At 46.8% G+C, this 23,199-nt stretch overlaps 9 protein-coding genes across 9 annotated transcripts; 4 read left to right on the top strand and 5 right to left on the bottom strand.

The window, feature by feature from the left end:
- Positions 1-467: 467 nt before the first annotated feature.
- On the top strand, positions 468-2,405 carry N7517_009982 (GMC family oxidoreductase; the record flags this gene model as incomplete). The annotated part of the gene is made up of 1 exon (XM_056727705.1): positions 468-2,405. One exon carries the CDS (start codon positions 468-470, stop codon positions 2,403-2,405), a length of 1,938 nt encoding a protein of 645 aa, XP_056576277.1.
- Positions 2,406-2,615: 210 nt separating this feature from the next.
- N7517_009981 (GNAT family N-acetyltransferase) lies at positions 2,616-3,276 on the bottom strand (the record flags this gene model as incomplete). The annotated part of the gene is made up of 2 exons (XM_056727704.1): positions 2,616-3,072; positions 3,128-3,276. The coding sequence occupies 2 exons, from the start codon at positions 3,274-3,276 to the stop codon at positions 2,616-2,618; spliced, it is 606 nt and encodes a 201-aa protein (XP_056576276.1).
- Positions 3,277-3,701: 425 nt separating this feature from the next.
- Positions 3,702-5,435, bottom strand: N7517_009980 (Amino acid/polyamine transporter I; the record flags this gene model as incomplete). Its single annotated transcript, XM_056727703.1, has 2 exons — positions 3,702-4,742; positions 4,797-5,435. 2 exons carry the CDS (start codon positions 5,433-5,435, stop codon positions 3,702-3,704), a joined length of 1,680 nt encoding a protein of 559 aa, XP_056576275.1.
- A 1,955-nt stretch (positions 5,436-7,390) lies between these two features.
- N7517_009979 (uncharacterized protein) lies at positions 7,391-7,983 on the top strand (the record flags this gene model as incomplete). Its single annotated transcript, XM_056727702.1, has 3 exons — positions 7,391-7,579; positions 7,656-7,740; positions 7,802-7,983. The coding sequence occupies 3 exons, from the start codon at positions 7,391-7,393 to the stop codon at positions 7,981-7,983; spliced, it is 456 nt and encodes a 151-aa protein (XP_056576274.1).
- A 2,337-nt stretch (positions 7,984-10,320) lies between these two features.
- On the bottom strand, positions 10,321-10,896 carry N7517_009978 (uncharacterized protein; the record flags this gene model as incomplete). The annotated part of the gene is made up of 1 exon (XM_056727701.1): positions 10,321-10,896. One exon carries the CDS (start codon positions 10,894-10,896, stop codon positions 10,321-10,323), a length of 576 nt encoding a protein of 191 aa, XP_056576273.1.
- Positions 10,897-13,176: 2,280 nt separating this feature from the next.
- On the bottom strand, positions 13,177-13,401 carry rodD (the record flags this gene model as incomplete). Its single annotated transcript, XM_056727700.1, has 2 exons — positions 13,177-13,206; positions 13,240-13,401. 2 exons carry the CDS (start codon positions 13,399-13,401, stop codon positions 13,177-13,179), a joined length of 192 nt encoding a protein of 63 aa, XP_056576272.1.
- Positions 13,402-15,230: 1,829 nt separating this feature from the next.
- N7517_009976 (uncharacterized protein) lies at positions 15,231-17,713 on the top strand (the record flags this gene model as incomplete). The annotated part of the gene is made up of 2 exons (XM_056727699.1): positions 15,231-16,629; positions 16,683-17,713. The coding sequence occupies 2 exons, from the start codon at positions 15,231-15,233 to the stop codon at positions 17,711-17,713; spliced, it is 2,430 nt and encodes an 809-aa protein (XP_056576271.1).
- Positions 17,714-18,341: 628 nt separating this feature from the next.
- N7517_009975 (putative plasma membrane ammonium transporter (Ato3)) lies at positions 18,342-19,521 on the bottom strand (the record flags this gene model as incomplete). Its single annotated transcript, XM_056727698.1, has 6 exons — positions 18,342-18,494; positions 18,553-18,728; positions 18,811-18,933; positions 18,997-19,097; positions 19,163-19,252; positions 19,304-19,521. 6 exons carry the CDS (start codon positions 19,519-19,521, stop codon positions 18,342-18,344), a joined length of 861 nt encoding a protein of 286 aa, XP_056576270.1.
- Positions 19,522-20,315: 794 nt separating this feature from the next.
- Positions 20,316-22,278, top strand: N7517_009974 (flavin-containing monooxygenase; the record flags this gene model as incomplete). The annotated part of the gene is made up of 2 exons (XM_056727697.1): positions 20,316-20,976; positions 21,032-22,278. The coding sequence occupies 2 exons, from the start codon at positions 20,316-20,318 to the stop codon at positions 22,276-22,278; spliced, it is 1,908 nt and encodes a 635-aa protein (XP_056576269.1).
- Positions 22,279-23,199: the final 921 nt, after the last annotated feature.

The following is a 23,199-nucleotide window of genomic DNA, read 5'->3' as shown; positions in this document are numbered from 1 at the left end:
TTGGTCCGAAGTGGTATGGAAGAAACCCCTGGATTTTGTCGTGTGACTCCACGTTACCTTGAAATATTTGCTGTAGCCCCCGGCAATACTCAGTGATCATGTCAATCCCGATCTGGAGTCATCCCGCGACAGCCGTTTAGTGACATCTATTGACATGTACTATGGCTTTGAAATCGCTGAACGCAGTGCGATCATCGTCGCGGGGATGCGCTACGCGAACACAGACCCCTCTGTGGGTTTTTTTTCAGTGGGGTCAGCCAGCCACTGCCAATGAGATATGCGATGCTTGAGATCAGCGATCGTCAGCAACTCAATCTCGCTTGACTATTGATTCCGAATTTAGCATGGCATCGAGCGAAGAATTTTCCCGGCCCTAACAAGGGGGGTCGTATAAAGACACTGAGACCTAGCTCCTTGGTCGAACTGTTTCCGTTAATTTGACCCGTTCTCATAGCGCTATATTCATTATGCTTTTCGGTCGCCTTCTCGGCGTGGCCGCGCTCTCTGCCATCGTGAAGGCTGTCGAGTTATCAGGCTATGAATACATTGTGGTTGGCTCTGGGGCAGGAGGTGGTCCTTTAGCAGCGCGACTCGCATTGGCAGGTCATCGCACGCTTCTTATCGAAGCTGGAGACGACCAGGGAGCGAATTTGAACTATACTGTCCCGTCTTTCTCTGCAAAGGCTTCCGAAGATGAGGCTCTGGCATGGAACTTTTACGTCAAGCACTACGCCGATGATGCTCGGCAAAAGCTCGACTTCAAGACGACATACGAAACTCCCGATGGCAAAGAGTACACGGGGTTGAACCCTCCCGCGGGTTCCACAATGAAAGGCACACTTTACCCCCGTACCGGAACGCTTGGTGGTTGCACGGCACACAACGCTCTCGTTACCGTCTACCCGCACGAGTCTGACTTCGAATATCTCGCCACACTCACCGGAGATGGCTCATGGTCACCCGACAATATGCGCAAGTACTTCAAGCGCATGGAGAACAACCGCTACCTGCTCCCATTGCTTAAGGGCCACGGCTATGATGGTTGGTTGAGCACTGAGACCGCACCTTTAAGCATTGTATTGGAAGACCCCCAGCTTCTGAGCCTGCTGCTCGGCGGAGCATTTTCCCTAGGCAATGCGACCAAATCAATTTTCAACATCGGCACACTCCTCGCAGGAGACGGAAACTCGGCCGCAAGCAACCGCGACACCAAACCAGGATACTATCAAATCCCCATAGCATCCGATGAAAGCTCTCGTAACGGTCCTCGCGAGTTCTTGACCACCGTCAGGGACGCGAAGAACGCCGACGGGTCTAAGAAGTTCCCACTTGACATCCATATGAACTGCCATGTCACTAAGGTCACCTTTGACGAGACTGTCACCCCTCCCCGTGCGACCGGGGTGGAGTTCCTAGACGGCAAGTATCTATACAGCGCCAGTCCCCGCCACAAAACCGCTGGCAAGGGAACGCCAGGCTCAGCAGCAGCTTCGCGGGAAGTTATCGTCTCAGGCGGCGTGTACAACTCGCCCCAGATCCTGAAGCTCAGTGGCATTGGACCAGGAGAGGAGCTCCAGGAGTTCGGGATCAAGGTTATCTCTAACCTTCCCGGTGTCGGCACGAACCTACAAGATCACTACGAGACTGCGGTGCAAGGTCAAGTCCCTAAGGACTTCGTCGCCCTCAAGGGATGCACGTTTGATAGTGGTGATAGCGATCCTTGTCTTGACCGTTGGAATAAGCCAATCCTTGGTAACCACGGTATCTACTCGTCGAATGGATTCGGAGCCGCGATGTACTACAAGAGTTCTGTCACTGCAGATGATAGCTTCGATGTGTTCGTGTTTGGCGGGCCTATCAACTTCCGTGGATACTTTCCTGGCTATGGTGTTAATATCACCGAGCACCATGACTGGTTCACTTGGGCGGTTCTAAAAGCTCACCCTCGTAATACCGCTGGATCTGTAATGCTCCGCTCTGCCGATCCGCTCGATATGCCTGAAATTGTTTTCAACTACTTTGACACTGGCTCTGGGGACTATGGAAAGGATTTGCAAGCTATTACTGAGGCTATTCGTCTTGCACGTGGCGCCTTCGACCGTCAGTTGGTTGATGTGTCTGAGATCCTCCCTGGCGATGATGTCCAGACTGATGAGGAGATCCATGATTATATCAAGAATACGGCCTGGGGTCACCACGCTTCGTGCACGTGTCCTATTGGAACTGATGATGATCCTATGGCTGTTTTGGATTCCAAATTCCAAGTTCGTGGCGTCTCGGGACTCCGTGTTGTGGATGCCTCTGTGTATCCCCGTATTCCCGGAACGTTCACTGCTGTTTCCACTTTCTTGGTGGGTGAGAAAGCAGCTGATGTGATTCTGGAGGCAGCGAAAGCGAGCCAGTGAGCTTAATTGTTTACTACCCATATATTGTAATCATCACGAGAGCGGGATTCACTCCTTGGATACGCCGTTCGTATATATTTGAGCGATTTCTGCTCCTTTAGAAATCACAATTAATTTTCAAATAAATTCTTTCACTTGAAAATATCATGGAAATGAACATATATTTCTCCAATGGTCCCGAAGGGTTCTAGCGCAGTAATATGTTTGCATTCACGGCCGCTCTAACCCAAAAATAAAAAGGTCATCTCCCTCTTCTTGGAAATCCCCCACAACCCTGAAGCCGCACTTTTTTAGTACACGGCCACTAGCAGCATTCCTCTTTTCGCAAAGAGCAAAGGCCTTCTCCGTCTCTGCTGAACAAGCATCTTCACCGTCAACCGTTCGACGCGCCAGATTCCACCACATCTTCAACAACAATTGCAAAGCCTCTGTTGCGTACCCTTTCCCCCAACAAGATGGATGCACAGCGTATCCAATCTCAGGGAAAGGGTCTACTTGATTGAAACTGATAGATCCAACGACTCGCTCCTCTGTTTCAGGGATTGACTTGTCCACGATGGCATAATTAAATGAACGCCCGATGATATCGGATGGACCACTTTTGAACACTTTGGTTGCCATCCATTCACGGGTTTCTTCAATTGATTTAAATGGTATTTTAGGAGAGCTGACACAGTTAGCATGGTGAAGATTTCTCAATAGGTGGTGATATTTCAACTAACTTCATTTCTGCCACCTCGGGCCGGGAACGAATGTCGAAAAGTGCGGCGGCATCGGCGTCAGTAATTGGCCGAAGAAGAAGTCGGTCGCTTTCAATTGAGGGCCCTGGTGATGGGACGATCACGTAGACAGATTGTTCAGGTAGGGACATTTTGAAGGTGTTTGGTTTCTTAGTACTTCGGGGAAGATCGTGAAGACATTAAAAGAGAAATTTGATCGATAGCGCTAGGCTAGTCTCGGAGCCCGATTGACTCACAATAAACATCTTTTATATCGGCATCCCGAATGAGTCACTGTCTGCAACATCTCTATATACACGTCTACTTTTATGCCTTTTCTATATCCTAGCATTCCCAATACTAACAGTTGGAGTAGGCGCGACGATATGTAATTTTTATTTTTGATGCGCGAAAACGGGCCCCGCACCGGCGGCCAAAGCCCTAAATCAGCCCCGGGGGCGCCGGTCTTCGGCTCTCGGGCGCTCTAATTGACCGGGGTTCGACATCATGTTCATTGTGAAATGTTACAGTTCAAACAGAAGAACATATCACAGGATTTAATTTGCCATATAGCAAATTATGACCACAAAATATTGAGTTTCCTGAGCCCGCGCTTCGGCCTAGGTTCTGGCTCGGGATTAGTGTGCCAGCTTTCGATGAACGACCGAATCGGAATTTCCGCCAACGGGATGATCTTCGTTTTTGCCCAGAATTTGTAGGCAAAATACACAATAACGATGAATGGCAGGTTGAAATATGTCGACACAAAGGTTTCAGTGTTCCAATGACCGTGCATAAATGTCGTAAACCCTCCAGTGAAGAAAAGAACAATGTACACGAACAACGAGATCCAAGTTGTGTATGGCTGAAAAGGTGCTGCCCATGGAAGCTCCTTGTGGCGGTCAATTCCCTGCTTCTTGCATCCATAGTAGAATCTAAGGTAGACAATACAGATGCAGATCAAGTTCACTAGAGTCGAGATAGAGACAAGATTCTGTAGCCATGTGAATGCTGTACTGGCCGAGCTGGAAATACTCATGTATCCAAGAGCCATAAAAACGCCATAGAGCGCTACAGCGACGTAAGGGATACCGAAGCGGTTGATGCGTTTGAAGACAGCAGGTGCGTGACCCTGGGTTGCCATACCGTACAGGATTCGGGAACCACCCAAGATATTGCTGTTCCCGGAGGACCATGCTGAGGTGAGAACAACGGCGTTAATAATTGAGGGAACCACCTTGATACCAGCATGGCGGGCTGCGATAACGAAAGGGGACTGCGAGGCTGTCCCCGACGAACCTAGGAGATTTGGATCGGCAGACGAAACAATCAGGCCGACCATGAAGATTGTTATCACGTAAAAGAGCAAGATTCGGATAAAGATACGTCTGGCAGCCATAGGTATAGCGTGACGAGGGTTTCGAGTCTCGGCTGCAGCGAGAGTGAAGTTTTCGATACCAGAGTACGCGAAGAGAGCGTTGTCGAAAGTTTTCCAAAACCCTAAAAACCGACCAAGGGAGCCGCCCACACCCAAGTACTGGACGAAGGGCCCATAAGGGGCTTTCCAGTAGGCAAAGCCGATGGACGAGTTATTCGGGGCTCCGCCGCAAGTGATCACCTATCAAAATAAATTAGCATGGAAAGTGAACATTCTGCCGAAGGACGCAATCACCAGAGCCATTATGTTTATGCCTATAATGAGCATGATCTTGAGGATCGAAAATCCAAACTCGAGCTCTCCATACACACGAACAAAGACAAATGCGGTAGAAAGCATAAGGAAACCAAGCACGGTGATCCATATCGCATTGTTGACCGTAATCCAGAATTCAATAATAACAGCCGCAGCGACAATTTCGGACGGAATTGACACAATGTAGGAATATACTTGGTTCCACCCGTTGGCGAACGCTAGCGCGGGGTCACAGAAGATCTCTGCGTATCGAATAACACCACCATTGAGAGGTACCAGGGCTCCCATCTCACCAACTCCGAAGACAACACTCGAAACAGTCGCCCCAATGATTGTATATGCCAAGAACGCACCCAGTGGTCCAGCTTCCACAATGGCTCGGCCCGAACTGAGAAAAATACCAGTCCCCACAGTGCCGGCGAGGGCAATCATTTGGATGTGTCGCTGATGGAGACCCTGTTTGAACTCGTGAATCTCCTTGAGCTGGCCTGCGGCATTCTCTACATCGCTGCTTTCCCTTATTTCCCCGGCATCGTAGTGGGGCATTTTCAGATTGGATACAATGGGGGTATCAATGCCATTGCCGTCCTTCGAAATATGGTTCAGAATATGTGACATTGAAAGCTCCGTGGCGTAACACAAAATCGTTGAAATTGGAAAGACAGGAGTTTAAGAGGAACAAGTTATTCCTGCTTGTACTTTGTGCATAACGAATTCTTCTCTTAATCTCGCAGATCATGTCGGGCACATCGAACAAGCAACTACTTAGAAAAGGTTAATTTCCAATCCACATCTTGTTGTTGGCTAATAAGCCGGCTAGCCCCTTCCACAAGACTTCTCGCGTAAATCAAAAAAGAAAAAAAAATTGGCTCAGAGTTCGATAGGGCAGCTATTTACTCCCCGGGTCCTCGTCTGCTGCCCAGATGTGGATCGGGATCATCTCCTCGAGAGTGGGCCACACTTTGTCAGATTGGAATTGTTCCAGGGCTATCTCAAGATAAGCAGAAATATTTGTGGCGATTCAAAGGCCTTTACAAGTTCAGTGAGAGCCTAGGGAAGAGTATGCTAAAGTCGTGGTTAGTACAAACTATACTTGAAATGGGTACAAGTAGCACTCACTAGAATGGCACCCGTCCTTGTACTGTTGTCAATGGACTTATATACAGCAAACTTGGCATAGGTGATCTTGTCGCGAAGGAGTTGAGGTACGTCGACATCTTGACCAGTCCTTGTAAGTCCACTCTGACGCGTTTTTTTGCTGGTTTCCGGCGAGGTGTTATCATAGGGGTAGCGAACATCTTTGAACTCGAGCCTGCAGATAGTTGAGAACAATGTTGTCCAGCCTGGAACGCACCAAGTTGAAAAGGTCGAAAATACTTGGTTCAACTGGCAACGTTGGACCATGCTTCAGATGAGATAGCTCCTGCCATGACTTTCACAGAGTCCAGAAGTTTCAAGCACGCCAAAGGTTCGACCAAAATATTCGTATTCTAAGACGAGGAAAAAAGAAAGGTTAAGCCGAATTCGTCTGATGATAAGCAGACGACAAAAGAAAAACGATGGAATGACATAAGAATATACCGTGCTTATATGCTTTTTGTTGAAGTGGAAGAAACAGCAATTATATCTGTGAACTTACCAGTATCGAATTTGGGGGTTACTCCCACATTTTGCCTCCAGAACATCCATTCTCACAGATTGGGCCATCGTTCGTACGTCCCTCGTTCACATACCAAAAGCCTTCATCGTCCCACGATCTATCATTCAAACCAAACAATGTCAGTCTCATAGAGTCTGAGATGAATATCTGCCCTTCGCAAAATTCTCCCAATCCATCCACGTCGAACCACACAATGGAAGGCTCAGGAGGGGTTCGCTGAATCCGCATTCTTACCTGCAGACATACCCGGTTCCCGATACGAGTTTGTCAAGGTGGATGCTATACGAATCTGAACCAGGCAGGGTGATCGCATGACTGACATTGGATTCTTCGTATAGACCAGTCGATCAGCGGCATGTTGAAAGGAAGAATCTACTCCGTATCAGAGCCCTTCCATTTCGCTTGTCGGTACGCTCGAGGGCACTGCCTCGGGTCGGGGTACATCATCGTGTTTAAGCGGGGTATGCATAGATGTCTTAGAACATCGGGAGCGGATAAACCAGTTGAACTTTCGATCAACCGAAGAATTCCTTGATTCAGATTCTCCACACTGAGATCATTATTTGCTTCATATGGAGATGATCAACAAGAGCTCCAGCTAGTGTTGACAAATTGGCGGGGTCACGGGGTAATTATAGCGCTACCAAGTGCATTGTCTTAAATGCGGAGTACATGCAGTGGCGGTGATGCGCATGTCTCACCTGCTACTTGTGTTGATTGGCCGTGGAACGGACCCGTGGGCGGTGGCCTGACAATCCAAGACATGGGTATGTCTTAGATCAAAGGCCTCACGGATGTACTCTATACATCATCGACTATCAGACCTATATAAATACCGCCATTTCCTTTCTTCATAGGGAGGGAAACAGATAAGCCAAGCTTCTATTGCAAAACAAAAAGCGAAATACCAACCATGAAGACCTCTTTGATTGCACTTAGTGCCCTCCTCGGCCTGGTCTCAGCCCAGAATGCCATCGTGAACAACCACTGTGCTACCTCCGTGTATGTGCAGTCGTTCCCTTACGATGGTAGTGCCCCGGGCCCTCTCACCACAGTTCCCAAGGGAGGAACTTTCTCCGAGAAATTCAGAGTATCTGGCTCGGTACGCTACTCCATCCTTTTCGGTCTGCGCAATACTCTATACAGCAAGGGAAACTGACTAGAGATGGAATGTGCAGACGGTTAAGGTCGCCAAGACAAAGACGCTGGATAAGCCTCTCTTCTTTGGCTATTCGTTCTCGTCCAACCCGGACTATGTGTACTGTGAGTGCATCTAATCTATCTGTTAGCTAGGAATCTTTTATTAACTGCATCTTTCTTCAAGATGAGCTGAGCACGGAATGGGGCAACCCCTTCGCAGCGAATCCCAACTCGCTCAGTCCCGGGGATGGCTGTGAGGTCTTTGACTGTGCGGCCAATGATGCCGCCTGCTACAGTACCCCAGCTCACAAGAAGGTCTATGGGTGCCCCCAGCCAGTCACCTTGACGGCGGACCTGTGCCAGTAACCATGTCGCCCACACTCTGTGGTGTGATAGGGCTATGGAGATATGTCTCTGTTTTCTTGTCCTTATTTCAACCTGTCGCAGCCCGTCTCGAGGATGACTATATGTGAGAATGAGACGGGCGTTTGTCGTGATACTACTATTACGTGGGAGACTGTAAATCATAATGAAAGAGAAATACAACACACAACCACAACACTAGTGGCACCCTATACTCTCGTGGCAATTGTGATCAGAACCCACCACTTCTCCGCCCCCTTTGTAGAGAAAAGAATTGTCGGCCGCTTATACGGTCTTGTGTGGCCTTTTTAATAGTCTTCTTAGATATTCTTTTTAGAACTCATATTTTTCTAGTTTAAATGGAGCCCCTATTATTGAAAAGGAATCGGATGCTTTCCAGGTTCTTGACCAAAATAACGTAAGCGATGAGTGTAGGTAGCCCTGGAGATATTATCGAAAGACAGAATTGGACCAGCGAAGATTGAGTCTTAGCCATTTCGCTCCTTCTATACTTTCCCTCCGCTCTTTCTCCCTTACGCTCGCTATACGAACACAGTCAAGCTAGAGAGAACTTTCTCCTCATGCGCCTTCCTCATAACATTCATAACAAATACCACGGTGGACCAACACTCACCCAGATTATTATCGCCAAGGTCGACACCAGAAGCCAATACGCTCGATCAACAATCCAGTAGCTTCGCCCCTCACTCCCCAACAAGCCCATTTGGCTCGACTAGGTCGGGACATTCTGGCACAACACCAATTACAAATCATCAACTACGCTACCGAACTCGGAATCAGAGGCAACTTTCAATCAGAATATGTACCACCCTAATCCGACAGCATCATGAAGACCCTAGAGTGCAGATCATGAGGGCTCAAACAGCCCCCACACCAGCCTTGAGGGCAGCACGTACAGATTCCAATGGGAAGGTTCGACGGGTCTGATTAAAGTCATTCCCTCTGGGCGCCACGATGCAGCCACCGATCGGTTCACCGACATCGTCAAGTCGAAACTTGGTACAATGGGTATACCATTCGAAGAATCGCTGTGGGTCGGGTCGAAGACATAATAGCCCGCCATTGACAAATGGAAACAAGCAGACCATACCTTTGTTCCCCCGCCTCGCTATACTATCTCAGTTGGAACTGTTGGGTAGCCAACCCTTGTTATCGAAACAGGGGTTTCTGAATCCCTCCCTCTCTTCCGCAAAAATGCGAACAAGTTGTTCGCTGATTCCAACGAAGAGGTCCGTATTGTGACCCTTATCTCGTTCCAGCGACGTCGGCCTTATTTTGAGAAATGGCAGCCCGCCTCGCCAACCTCCCCAAGGCCCTCACCCGCCCTATCATTCAACCCCTGTGCGCCCAATCCCCGAACAATCCCCCCATAGTGACACAGCCGGCCCAGTTACAAAAGCCCTATTGTTCCCACGGGATTGAAGTGGCTCCAAGCCCTGTTGTCGGAAGCCCAAACTTGGTTACCGGAGATCCTATGATCGTGGCTTTTTTGGCCATCTACGACCGCCCCCCAGCAGCGGGGGAAATTGACATTATCCTACAAAGTGGAGATTTCCAGCGCATGACGAATCTCCTTTTTTAACTGTTCGTCCTTTTTTCGTGCTCGCTAGTTCTAGTCTCACCCCACGGTGGTACTGATGTTGCCTGTTGAAGCTTGTATTGAATTACCACTAAGCTAAATGCAACCTCTATTTTAACTCTACGCAGTGAATTTTCTAGAATCTCTGTGGTTCTACGATGGCTTTTCGGGGCCATCAAAACAGCGGGTATTCATGGATGATACTCAATATGAGCTAGGTTATGGAGATTTTTGTGAACCTCCTCATAATACTGTAAGGTAAGATTTCATGCTCTCAACAACCAATTTCAAGTATGTACAAGATGGAAATTCAGCAAATGACATGGTCTGGATGTATCTACTCTATGTTTCGACCCCAAGGACACGGGGGTGACTCGTCGACGTGACCCGTCGACGGGGAATGCTTCTCGTTTGCCGAATGGTAAAATCAATGGCTCTGGTGGCCATTGAGTTGACATGTATGGGACTGTACAGATGTGTGATCCCGATCCAACATGTTCCACTTCCCCAGATGACTGAGGGTTCTAAATAAAGCGAAAATATAGATAATTGGGTTGGTATCATGTCTTTTCTTTTACTTCAAACCCCATGGAACCTAGAACAACTGGGAGATTCTGGGTTGTTTGGACTATTGATCTGGTGAATAGATGAGCACAAAACCTCAGCTCGCAGTGTGAATGAGTATACAGATTTTATGGGTCAATTGCAAGATGAGGGACTCAATAGTTCCCCCCTTTGAGTCAACTATCAGCCGACGATGAGTCGCGCCATCTCCTCCAGTCCCAGCTTCGTTCCATACCATTATCGTGATTCTCCCAGCTCAATCGGACAATGTGCCTGGAGCATTTGACGCTTCCATGTTCGGTGTGACTCTCCACTCGCTCATACTGTTCATTGACCAGATCTCGGTCACTCTGTCGGATGGCTACCAGTCCGCTGAAAAAAAGCGGAATAATGACAAGCGGCACCAGATCAGGGGCCTCGACTTCCGATATATTGGACATGGCATAGTGTAAAGTGTCCTGAACCTTTTCCCCGCCAACTTCAGCTGGGTGTACGATGATGTAGGCCCAGATAAACAACGCAAACTTATAGGACTCGTGCAAGTTGTCATCCTCATTGATAAGATCTGTTCCTACCGAGTCCCAATCATCAAGATCCTGCCATATATGAACCGCATCCGAAATGCGAAGCGGGCTTAGGTTGAGTTCTCCATTTGTATTGCAGTGCAGAGAATGAATCCTCTGTATCAGATCGAACAAATCGCTATCCGCTTCCAATGCAACAGCCTGGTCGTATTGATTCCTATGGTTCATTGCGTTAGAAGTAGAGCTCAATGCATAGCCTGCAGAGGAAGTAAGTATACGACTTGCCTGGTATTTAAAACGAAGTCCAAAAAGAAATCAAGAAGAAATGCATCCATTGCCACAATAAACGCTTTTGAGTTCGTTTCACGCGTTTTCAAGCGGAAATGAAAGGAAAAAAGAAAGTTGGAAAACTTGAAAAGGAACAGAAAAATCTTCAAACTTACCAATTGAGAGCCGGGGACATGAAGGTCTTCTTTTCTACACTAAGGGGAAAAGACACAATGTGTTCGATGTATCTATGTATATGAGCGCTTGTGGCGGTTAGCTTTAATGCAAGTATCTCTTAGGTAACTTAGTGGGTCGTCAATTACATCGGCTGGTGCTGTTTTTGGTGGCATTACGTATTCTGCCATGACAATATACCGCGATTCTTTTGGCGTTCAATTCCCTGGGATTAAGCTAGAGCACAAGTGGAATAGGAGCACACTATGAATACATACTACCCAAAAACAATATAAGCGAAGAATTTTTTCGACCTTCAGGGATCCACTCCGATCCTCCGGTCTCAAAGGATCAAGTTTCAAGCACACTTAATATGTCTTGATGAAAAGGGTCTCATTTTCGACCCACCGGTGTTCGGCGTTTCGGCGTCCATCTCTACGACCCCGGGCTTGACAGAGCCAGATGCCAACAGCCAAGCTCGTCCTCGACCTTCACTTTCCTTGGAAATGGGGGAACCGTAGATAGATCACACTGAAGTTAGGCTAATCCGCGGTATCTGCGCTGCATAAATGAATTGGCTATCTTGATGGCGGCATATGAAATGATGGACACCATCATTCGAAATGCCCGAAAACCAAAGACCAAAGCCTGCCCAGTCAAATTAGAAAGATATTTGTCCCAATTAGCCATTTTTTTTGATATTATGAACCACATAAGAGCAAGTGTTAGAGATCAACCAAAGTCTTCGAACAAGAAAGATAATAGGTCCCAAGTATCAATGTAAAGTATAACGCGAGATATCTTCAGAGCAGGCTGTGCAATGAGGAGGGTGATTGGCATCATCCGCTTTACGGACACCACTAAAGTGCAAAGAGGGTGTCAATCTACTCATGCATCTATCGTACTCGAACTACTTTTAAGATATAAATCAATGGGCAAAATCAACTATTATGTTGAACACTAGATGGCGTATATCCAAACACTGACCATCTTGCTCGGCTTTTGGAGTTTGTTTCAAACCCCGAATGCAGAATCCATCCAGATCCACCAGCTTCGCTCAATCAGAGCTATAATATAAACCCTTTCATTCGTTCAAAATAATACAACCAAAGCAGCCATTGCGGCAAGTCATGCTCGTCATTGGACAGTCCCCGCATCCCTAAATTGAAGTTGCTCTGGTTATAGTTTATGGATTAGGATTGATTTAGGTTTGGTAAAATATTCTTCCTCTAAGCTCGTGAATGTGGCGTTATATCCCTCCGGACCGGGCTGAATTGAGGCGATATTACTCGGCACCTTCGTGATAGACACTCTTTCTAAAGCCCACTCCGAAGCCTACAATCAAGGCAAGGAGAGGTTTTAGGTCGGGTTGAGGGTGTGCGGAAGTCACGTCACTTCCTCTGTTTGCCCCCAACACTTAGTCTCCAGTGGAGATGGCTTCTTTCTCTCATCCACGCATCAAAAGATTTCCCAAAGTAGCCCACAGTTCATCGTAGATATTCTATATCATCTCTCTCGGGTTATAAGCGCCATGCTATTGACGCCTATGTATTTTATTTCCTCTGCCGAATGGACATCGATTTTTTAAGTCTCTAGTCAGAAGACATCTAGAGCACGATCTTTATTTCTACCGGAGAGGGGTTGGAACTCGAGTAAGCTAATTTTGTGTGCGAACTATCACAGATACCCGCAGTCATGATTTGCGCCTTTGGCATACGATGGTCCATATTGTCATTAGCCACAACCTTCAAGCCTTTACTACTTCCCTAGAAGATACAATTGATGAGACTTGAGCCAATAATACCCAATAATATCTGAATTTTTTCATGGGTACGATTCTCGAGGTTCAATAATATCACACAAGACAAAACAAAACAACTCGAGTTTATCTTGCCCTTGCCATTGGCACAGCTGCAAATGATCATAGATTATTTCTGACGTGTTACATACCATTTTTTCTGTTGTTAATTGCTCAATCCTGTCAATCCGATGCGTGAGATCCCGTAACCCTAGGGCGACCTCGGGATTCCCTCGGTAGTCGGTAACTTATTTGCACTATATTTCCTCTTAGCCTTCTGCTATCATGCTTGACCATATCTGTTTCCAGAAAGATTGTAGTAGCAGACTTACCCGTTGTGCAATACAGCTTCCTTGTCCCTCGCAGCACCTGAATGTGCCACCGTTAACGCAGAATTGTCCCTTCATGGAGCACCCAGCTCTCGCTTCCAGATCTGGACCGGCTTCGGCCATTGCGAAGGCAGCAAGTGCAAACAAGACAATAAAAAACTTCATGTTTGAGGAGTTCATTTGTAAAGATTGATCAATTTTCTTTTGTGAGGTTTGAGGAGATAATGTAGAAGGCGAATTCAGGTGTACTATGAAGGAATTTGTTTTATCACTGTAATGGGAATCTAGGTTTATATAGTGCCGATACTATCTTAATTGTTTCTTTAATGCAACAATGTAAGCAATAGTTTGCAGATCCTGAGGGTTAGACGCCTAATGAAACGATGCCTTACCAGTTCGCAATTTGAGGTCACATTGCAGGAATTGATTAGTTGAAACTGTAATTCCTTCGAGCTGAAAAAGGAAATATGTCAGAAATTGCAGGGCTCCGCTCAAACAGCAGAAAATCTGTGTAGATCGACCTTGGCATTTTTGGAATATGAGTGACCATTCGTGGAAATTATCCCTGTATGATGGAGATCATGTAAGGGGAGAAGGAGATGTTCAAAGTCTAAATATATATATAGTCAAACTCAGTGATAACGAATCAATTGAACACGGGCAAATATTCGTTAACTTGAGGTTTTCGCAAAATCCATCTCCAATACATTCAATATATATATATGGCTTACATACAGATTTATACACCAAAAAAGCTTCTAATATCGCTCTAACCCTATATTCATAGCTCTCATACCTATAGCAATTCTAAAGCTTTATAATTGACTGATTTTCACCTTAAGAGGAAGTTCGGAGGTACTGCTCTCGGAGAGCGACCTTCTAGGAGGTGAACTGATCTTGGAGATTTTGATCAGGGGGACATTTTAATTGGCCAAAATGCCGACTAAGCCTTGATATCATGAATTTTGTATGGAGGAAAGTCGTAGTAAGCAGGGAAATTCGTTATTACTATGCTGGATTAATTGAAGCACCGGTATTTTTCCGTAAAGACCAGGTATTCGTTTTATCCGGGTTCGTTATAGCTGGGTTTTAGTGTATCCTCTGTTATTATTTACTAACCTACTTCCAGGGTTGATTTCCTCTGTCTTGGTCCTGACTCCTGTTCCATATTCGTGCTCAGGTCTTGCCGCTTTTTGCTGAGTACAATATATCCACGTCATAATATCATGAATTTTCGAAGCAAGATGCATCAGTTAGGTCAGGGATAGGTAGAGTATACTTCCTGGGTAGGGTTAGTCGTGTTTGTTTGCCCCCCCCCCCCCCCCCCCCCCTGCCCACAATATATTATACGCTTTCATATTTTAGCTTCTGCCAAATCCTTATATTATGTCTAGATGGCATTGCTGTGTTAGCTCGAATGCGATCTACATCCACATTGAAAAGGGAACTTGACAAGGCCTTCAGATCATGAGGATTTGCAGTTCTGCACGATACTCATCCCATTGAATCTATAAGATGATGCAGAGATTCTACCTATTTTTTGCTTACAGCGACGCATTCAACGATGAGGGTCAAATGCGTATCCACAGTGAGGATCACATAAATTATTCTTTAACATCTTTAAGCCAAAAAGCACACTCGCAAATCTCATTTTTGAAATTGCATAAGAAACTAGACTAGACATAAGAATTGTATCGACTAAACTAGTAAGACCGTATTTCAACGAAGTCGGGCTTTTCGGTGATCCTATTGGACACCCCGCAACCCCGCAGTGTGCACGGACTTTCCTCTGGCTTTTAAACATCTTAGGCCCCTTTAACCCTAGTCCATATCTCACTTGGGCACGCCTACATTATCTGCCTATCCAGCCATGAAAAGACGTCAAAATCACTCCTGTGAGCAGTGCAGGAAAGCCAAGAAAGCCTGTGATGGCTATCTCCAAAATGGAAATGCCGTGTTCATGGAACCTGAATTGCTTAATCTCGGAATCCAGGATGGTGCGTTCCTTCCAGTATTCTCAGGCAAATCTGAGTAACGGGCTAAGAAATATTCACCTCAAAGATTTAGGCCTGATCTCTCCATGCTCGTACTGCGTCAGGACAAACAAAATCTGCGGTCTGAACCCTCACTGGGCAAAAGGACATCGTTCAACAGACGAGCAGAGCTTTTCCACTGAAAATGTCAATCTGGATGATGAACGAGGCCAGGACAAAAGGCAGCGAATCCAGTCACCAGAGAATGAGATCGAGGCATCTGTAACACCCATTTGTATGGTGACTTGCCAAAATTCATCCAAAGAGTCTTTACATGTGCCTCTCCCAGAAGATAGCGTGGTTGGTTGGGACACGCTGTCTACGCATGTTGCCCCTCATCCCATTGGCCATTCAAACCCTGCGGGGGCTCTTGCGGGATACGAGAATTGTTCGTACGCAGAGGACTCGGGACAAGTGAACGGCATAGCTGCATCTGACAGCCAGCACATGGACCAGATCGAATATAGCGGTTTGGATACCCTCATGAATTTAGAAATGGCCGATTCCACCTCTGATGATTCTCACTATTCCGACTTTAATTTACAAAGCCTCCTCCCTGATACCTCCCAAACGTCTTTGTACAATCCCAATAATCCCGCTTACTCCATATCTTCATGGGAGGAGACGGGCCAAAGCGAACTGAGGAGACGGCAAAAAACACGCAAAGATTTCAGCGACTCGCAAGACTACTTTGTCGTCCCACTATCTTTATTTGGTGCCGGCCATATTGCTATGGAAAATTCCAACCGAATACTCATATCTGAGAGCCTTCTGCAAATTTACCATGATGTTCTAGAGAACAACCTCAGCTGCTGGTTGGCAGAAGATACGTGCCCATACAAGATGCGGCAGAGGCGACACGATCACCTCTCCATCCACCAGGGTCCGGCTTTAGGGCAAATAACACCTGAATGGGGCGTATCATGGTCAAACCGCATGTACCGTCGTATCAAACAGCTTGACCGATCTGCTCAGTTGACAAAGCTGATTCATCTCACTGCATCCGAAAATCGAGCGGCTTCCAAGGCCCTCGAGTTATGCATCATGACATTTGCCACGCAGTGGGCCCAAGGGGGACGGCGCTGGGATGGTCATTGGCTAGTAAATAAAGATGAAGGACTGCACGATGAATTTGGGCAAAATCTGCATCGATCCGTTTGGGAATGTGCAAACCAGGCGCTTCAAGATGTCTCCGAGGTGGAGTGCTTTAGGGTGGTTTTCGCTGAGCTGATTTTCGGTCTTATACAGAAGCCGTCGTCAAACAACTACGATGCACGTACAAAGGAGAGGCAAAGCACTGCAGATCTGAACTCAACGTTTTCACGGGTCATGAAAATCATTGATCACGCGGGACCCCCGTGTTTATGGAGCGAGGGGCTCGCAAAATCCACGCTCTTAAACACCGATTCAAAGCGCGCCAGACAGGCTTTCACAGCACCAAAATAGAGGAGCAAGTTTCTCGAGAGTTCAGCACGGAAGAGACCCGGACGGTCGGCCTCTTGTACTGGCTCGCAATCATGTTTGATACGGTCTCTTCATCCATGAATGAGCGGCCAGTCGTTGTTTCCGATGAAGAATGTCAACACGAAGCTGCACAGAAAGCAGTGCGACATCATATTCAGAACCAGATCTCGAGTAGTCAATGGGAACTTGACCTCTACGCGCAGGAGGACCCGGAGAAGCCATTAGCCCTGCGTTGGCCTTTGCCGTACGATGTTGTGACCAGAGCCATTTCCAGATCAGCAGCCGTCAAGGTGCTTCTCTTCCGCTACATCTCATACCTTCAGAAATCTTTGCGAAATTCCGAGTGCAACCAAGTCGTGGAAGATATTATTCAACGCACGTTATCTGTGTATCGCTACTGGTTGAAGACACACGGCGCTTTATTCCGTGACCTGATGCGACACTACGATTCAGTCCCTCCTCGGATTAAGAGCTGGTTTCCGTGTATTGGTATCCCCTGGCATCTTGGCTCACTCATGCTGGCCGACCTGATTGAATTTGTGGATATGAACGAACTTGGCTGCAATGACGCCATGATAGAGCGTCAAAACACCTGCCTAGTAATGAGAATCCGGAAAGAAAGTTCAATCGACCTGGCAGACCTTGCAGCTGTCCTGACGCCTCGATTGGGAGGAATGGGTTTAAACCAACTGCCGGGATTTCACTTCGCCGTCAATGAAAGCCCCCTTTTGACTGAGCCTTGGACGGTGCTTCTCGTTAGGGCGTTTTCAAAAGCTTCAATATTTCACTTAAAGGAAACAGAAAAGCTACAGAAGTACCAACGTTTCGTCTTTGATCATGAGAGCAAGGCGCTTCAGGCGAGCGTTACACGACTCGAGAACTGTGTTATAGCACTCCGATTTCTGGGTGCTAAGTCGGGGATGGCGGAGGCTATTTCCATAGTACTATCCGAATCGTTAAATAAGTGCCGAAATACTTAATTTCTTGACAAGTCAGGATCACCTCTTTAAAGTTCAATAATTAGGATAATGAACACTGTACGCTTGATTCACCTGTAAAGATAAAAAGGATCCTTCATGGAAACCTCTAGTAATTCCCCCATGGAGCTCCGTCCGCTGTAAGGTCTTGGCGGTCTTGGTTTCGATCGGCTCCGCACGATCGGTACCGAATTGCCAGTCGGCTCCGCTGGGTGTACGGAGAAGATCAGCGATGAGTCGGGTTTACCATATACCCAAGATGGTCTAGAGGCAAATTAAACTAAAAGGTTCATAGTTAAGGGATAAGATGTAATCCAACCGTGTTTGGGCGATGTTTGATACATTCCGTGTCTATTACAGAGTATACGGCTTCGTTCTACAGAAACACCTGGGGGGAAATCGGCAAGGCTTTCAGTTTTGATATTACCTTTGCTACATACAAATATTGTATATATGGTAACCAGGTTTATTGTCACTGAAAGGAGGGTAAATTAAAACTATACATCCCCGAGGTCACCTCTGCATTATTTGACACTGATCTTTCACTGAATATCCATTCCTTAGGTCCCATTTTGAGTGACCGATCAATTCGAACCCTCATACACACGCGCGATTTTATGAACAGGGAGTATTATGATCTCTTCTTAAGTTGTGACAGTCCCGGTACATGGCTAGAGAGATCACCCACGGGAAGCCGCAAAGGAAAGTCCACGGATTCAAGCAATAAAGAGAAGAGTAGATACCATCCACCGAGACATGCTGCGAGTAGTATAGCTCCTCCGCCCTGAAAACATTGATTTCGTTAATACCGAGACATCGAAAAACACCGCAAGAGGACTCACCACTTGGAGCTTTGCAGCAAGCACTGTCTCATTCATGGCCAAGTACCAGTAGTCCGCGATAATGAAGCCAACACCAACGACGACGGTGAAAAGGATATAGACAAGGACAAAATTGGTCCGGAAGGAGCATATCAAGTAGAAAAAGCATAAGATATTGAAACAAACTAAGAAAAACCCTGTAATGTTGTATTTGATTAGACTCTTGTTCACTCCTTTCTTCAAAAAGGCAATATCGGAAAAACGATGGACTTGACGAACCAAAGCTGGCATTGAACCCCTCCGACGCGAGTCCTGCAGTGGGATCATCGGGGGACGGTGAATAGGGTGCATATGCACTGTAAAAGGGCTGGATAGTCGCGGCGAGGGTAAGGTAAAAGCATGCTGAATCATTGTCATCAGTATTTGGTAATACATAGCTGAAAACGACCACCGCAATGCACTTACCAAAGGACATGAACACCACGGACGAAAAGGTGTTGCCTATGATACACTCTAGAAACCCACCAACGAGTAACAGAATGCCTCCGAAAAAGATGTATCCTCCACTATACGAATAGCGAGGTTAGTGTGCACTCCCGAATATGAACTTAGACTGTTAAAAATTACTGACATATGAGCAGCCCCATTGTTACCAGCTCCTCTCCAGCCCATCAGGCAAAAGCATAGAGGGGTCAAGGCCATGACGAAGCCGGTGATAGCTCTAAGCTAGTGTCAGTCATTTCCCAGCAGAGATCCAAAACGGTTATCATACATCGGGGTTGGATTGCCAATCATACTCCGAAGGTTCCCAGCAACTGGAGTTTTGGGATTCAAGTAAAGCTTCTCGAATAGTTCCGGAGATATCATGATGCTTCCTGTAGACTTGGTTCTCTCAAAGGCAGGAGATGTGATATCTCCAAATTCCGCATGCTGAACGTCGTCGGCATAGTTGGATATGCCCTCGTCTTTACTCGCAGGGGATTGAGTCATCTTGGCGACAGTATAAGGGGTGAATATAGAAGTAAAGATAAAGATGGAATTCAAAAGCACCTCCAAATGATCTCCGGGCAATATATAGCTTGCCAATTTCTTTGCTGATCATTCTGGGGTAATAACAAACGTCTGTGCACAAACAATATCTGGTGAATGTGATTCAGCTACTCATGGCTAGTGAGTCCCGGAAATGAGCCAAAGTCCTTTTCCAAAACGGTATTTCAGATGTTCTAGATCTATCTCACCGTATAAGCTATTGAGCCGGACGGATGGAGAAGGATTCAGGAGCTCCCGCGAATCAAATAGCTTCTGAAATTGCAGACCCGTACCCCGTACTGACCCCATATTATTGACCCCATACTATCAACGTATTTCCCCCTCATTATGGACCTCCTATTATGGATCCCGCATTCAAAATGACCGTCGGAAGAGCGGACGCGCTGCAAGTCCTGGAGCCGAACCTGAAGTGGAGCCAAACGTTGATCATCTGATCTGGGGCCCCGTAAAATCAAAATGATTAACCAAGTTGTGGGTATCAGCCTTGCATCCTGCGAATTTAACTAGTCAATCTACCCTGTGAACCGCCGATCCTGAGTCGGAACCGCTCCGCCAGACCCAACTTCACCGAAACTACGTATGAAGAATAAACCCCATGTCTCAAGATCGAACAAGTGGATTAGCTTAATCAGACCTGAGATATAAATCTTCTCAAGCACCCCTTTGTCCTGATGGTCATAGGATCCTAAGAGAATCCAATCCATCTACAATATTTCTTTCTCGGTTCTTCCACAATGGCCGCCCCAGATATCGAGCAGAATGTTCCCTCGCACATCCGTGGAGTGCCTGGCTCAGTCAACATACCAGTAGCACACTTCCCTGTGCCATCGAAAACTGTTATCGGTGATCCAGAGCAGATTGCATCGAAGCTTGTTAACTCTTTCAACCTTGCATTGGCCAAACGCGATTTTGTCAACATCGCGAGCTTATTCGGGGACAACGGTTTCTGGCGCGACCATCTAGCTCTATCATGGCAGCTTCGAACAGTGCAAGGCCATGAACCTATCGTGAAATTCCTTGAGAAATGTTCAGAGTCCCGGGACGGCATGCGACTCCAGGAAATCTCTATCGACAGAAGCACCTCCATTCGCGCTCCGAAAGTGTGCGCACTTGACGGAGCTGGCGAAGTTCAAGGCATACAATTTTTCTTCACCGCGCAGACGGCTCATGGTTCTGCGGTCGGAATCGCCCGCCTCGCGCTACAGAACGATACCTGGAAAATCTTCACCTTCTATACTGCCCTTAAAGAGCTCAGGGGCCATGAGGAGCTTCTTGGACATCGGCGACCTAAGGGTGCGGAACACGGTGGTAACCCGGATCGCAAGAATTGGGCGGAAAAAAGAGCCGATTCTGCTGCTTACACTGACGGTCATGAGCCGAGTGTACTCATTATCGGTGAGTTCCTATCTGATTGTTTTCAAGAAACCCCCGCTAACATCTTTTTTCAAAGGCGCCGGACAGGGCGGTTTGACCGCGGCTGCGAGATTGAAGATGCTAGGAGTAGACTCCCTCATCGTCGATAAAAACGAGTCAGTCGGTGATAACTGGCGACAGCGGTATCGCCAGCTCGTCCTACACGATCCAGTGTGGTACGATCATATGCCTTACATGGAGTTTCCACCGACTTGGCCTATCTTTACGCCGAAGGATAAGCTGGCTGAATTTTTCGAGTGCTACGTGAAAATGCTCGAACTCAATGTTTGGAACAAGACGACTATTACCCAGTGCGAATGGGACGAGAAGAATGCCAACTGGATCGTGAACGTCTCGCGCCAACAGAAGGACGGAACCACTGAAGTGAGAAGCTTCCGCCCCCGTCATGTTATCCAAGCGACCGGTCATTCTGGAAAGATGAAGATGCCTCAAGTCCCTGGTATGGAAAACTTCCAGGGCGAACTTCTTTGTCACTCCTCGCAATTCCCAGGCGCCCAGAAAAATCGCCAGGGCAAAAAGGCTATCGTTGTGGGCTCGTGTAATTCGGCCCACGATATCGCACAAGATTATCAGGAGAGAGGTTACCATATTACTATGGTCCAGAGATCAACAACATGCATTATCTCCTCGGATGCCATTAGGAAAATCGGTCTAAGGGGCCTTTACGAAGAGGATGGTCCGCCAGTGGCAGATGCCGATCTCCTTCTCCACGGCACTCCCACGCCAGTCATGAAAGCGCTTCAAATCCATATCACTTCTCAAGAGGCAGAACACGACAAGGAACTTCTGGATGGGCTTGCTCGAGCCGGTTTCAAGGTTGATCGTGGTCCCAATGGCGGCGGACTATTCATCAAATATTTCCAGCGCGGTGGTGGCTACTATATCGATGTCGGGGCCTCTCAAATGATCGTGGATGGAAAGATCAAGGTGAAGCAAGGTCAGGAAATTGCCGAAGTTCTGCCTCGAGGGCTGAAATTTGCCGATGGTTCTGAGCTAGAAGCTGACGAGATTGTCTTCGCTACTGGATACGACAACATGCGCTCGGAAACAAGAAACATTCTAGGCGACAAGGTTGCTGATAAGGTATCTGATGTTTGGGGTTATAATAACGAAGGAGAAATCAGGACTATGTGGCAGGACAGTGGGCACCAGGGATTCTACTTCCATGGAGGCAACCTGGCAACTGCCAGATACTATTCTAAGATTCTGGCACTCCAGATCAAAGCTCTTGAGGAAGGTATCTATCGTTATGGTGAATTCTAAGCGGATGAGTCCATGGATTATGTATATAGGGAGAGGAGTACTTGCTTATTGATCGGAATCACATACCTAGGTTTTCAACATCATCTACATAAACCCTGTTTTCCTTTAAGCTTCATTAAACCCCTTTTAAAAATGAGTTCCTATAATCTGAGATCGACCCAGCAGTGAGACTAAATCAAGATCCCTATAGAACTGAGGCCCTATTGGGCCAGTTATCCCTAAAACCCCTCGTAGTGGGTCTAATATCGGGAAGATCCCGATCAGACGAAAAGGGGAAGCAGTCACACGTTTCGGTATCAGCCGTCAACATAATTCTCATGGTAAGTGGAGTTATACTTGAATATATCTATGTGTGATGCCCAAACGGTGGGCTGGCACAGCCTATCCAAGCTACAAGATGTGATAATCTGAGTAAATATATCCTTAGGGCTGACTCTATTGTGCGAACTGCTGAGTACTATTTCCAAATGTGGAGGAAAATCATCTAGACTCGCGGTAAGGGCGTTGTTTGTTTAAATTCAGCACATGGTAGCTCGCAATTAACTTGTTTATATCGCGCATAGCGTGCTTAAACTTTGTAAAATTGATCATGATTGGCTGGAAATTTACGATCTGAGCTATCACATTGTTCTAGGCGTAAAGCTTCATCGCCATCAGCAAGAGCGATGAGGCTATTTGAGACACAAAGCTCCTGAAATAGCGCGATTTTGCTAGATAGCTTTTGTAATGTAATTGTTAACCCTTTGATATAAATGCAATTCATCGTTCTCCGAGGGTCTTCTCAATATGTAAAATCACGTCATTCGGGCCAAAGAATACTCATCGGCGCAACGTGATATCGCAAACTTTATCTTTTCAATTTCTTCAAAAAGCTAGACGTTGGCAATTCTTGCATCTATTTCGTTATGGTCTAAGACTGCT

The sequence above is a fragment of the Penicillium concentricum genome (genome assembly GCF_028827145.1).
Source record: "Penicillium concentricum strain IBT 3081 chromosome Unknown utg000004l_segment0_segment0, whole genome shotgun sequence".
Classification (NCBI taxonomy): Eukaryota; Fungi; Ascomycota; class Eurotiomycetes; order Eurotiales; family Aspergillaceae; genus Penicillium; species Penicillium concentricum.
The sequence above is the reverse complement of the archived record's forward strand: the minus strand, read 5'-3'. Positions and strand labels throughout refer to the sequence as shown.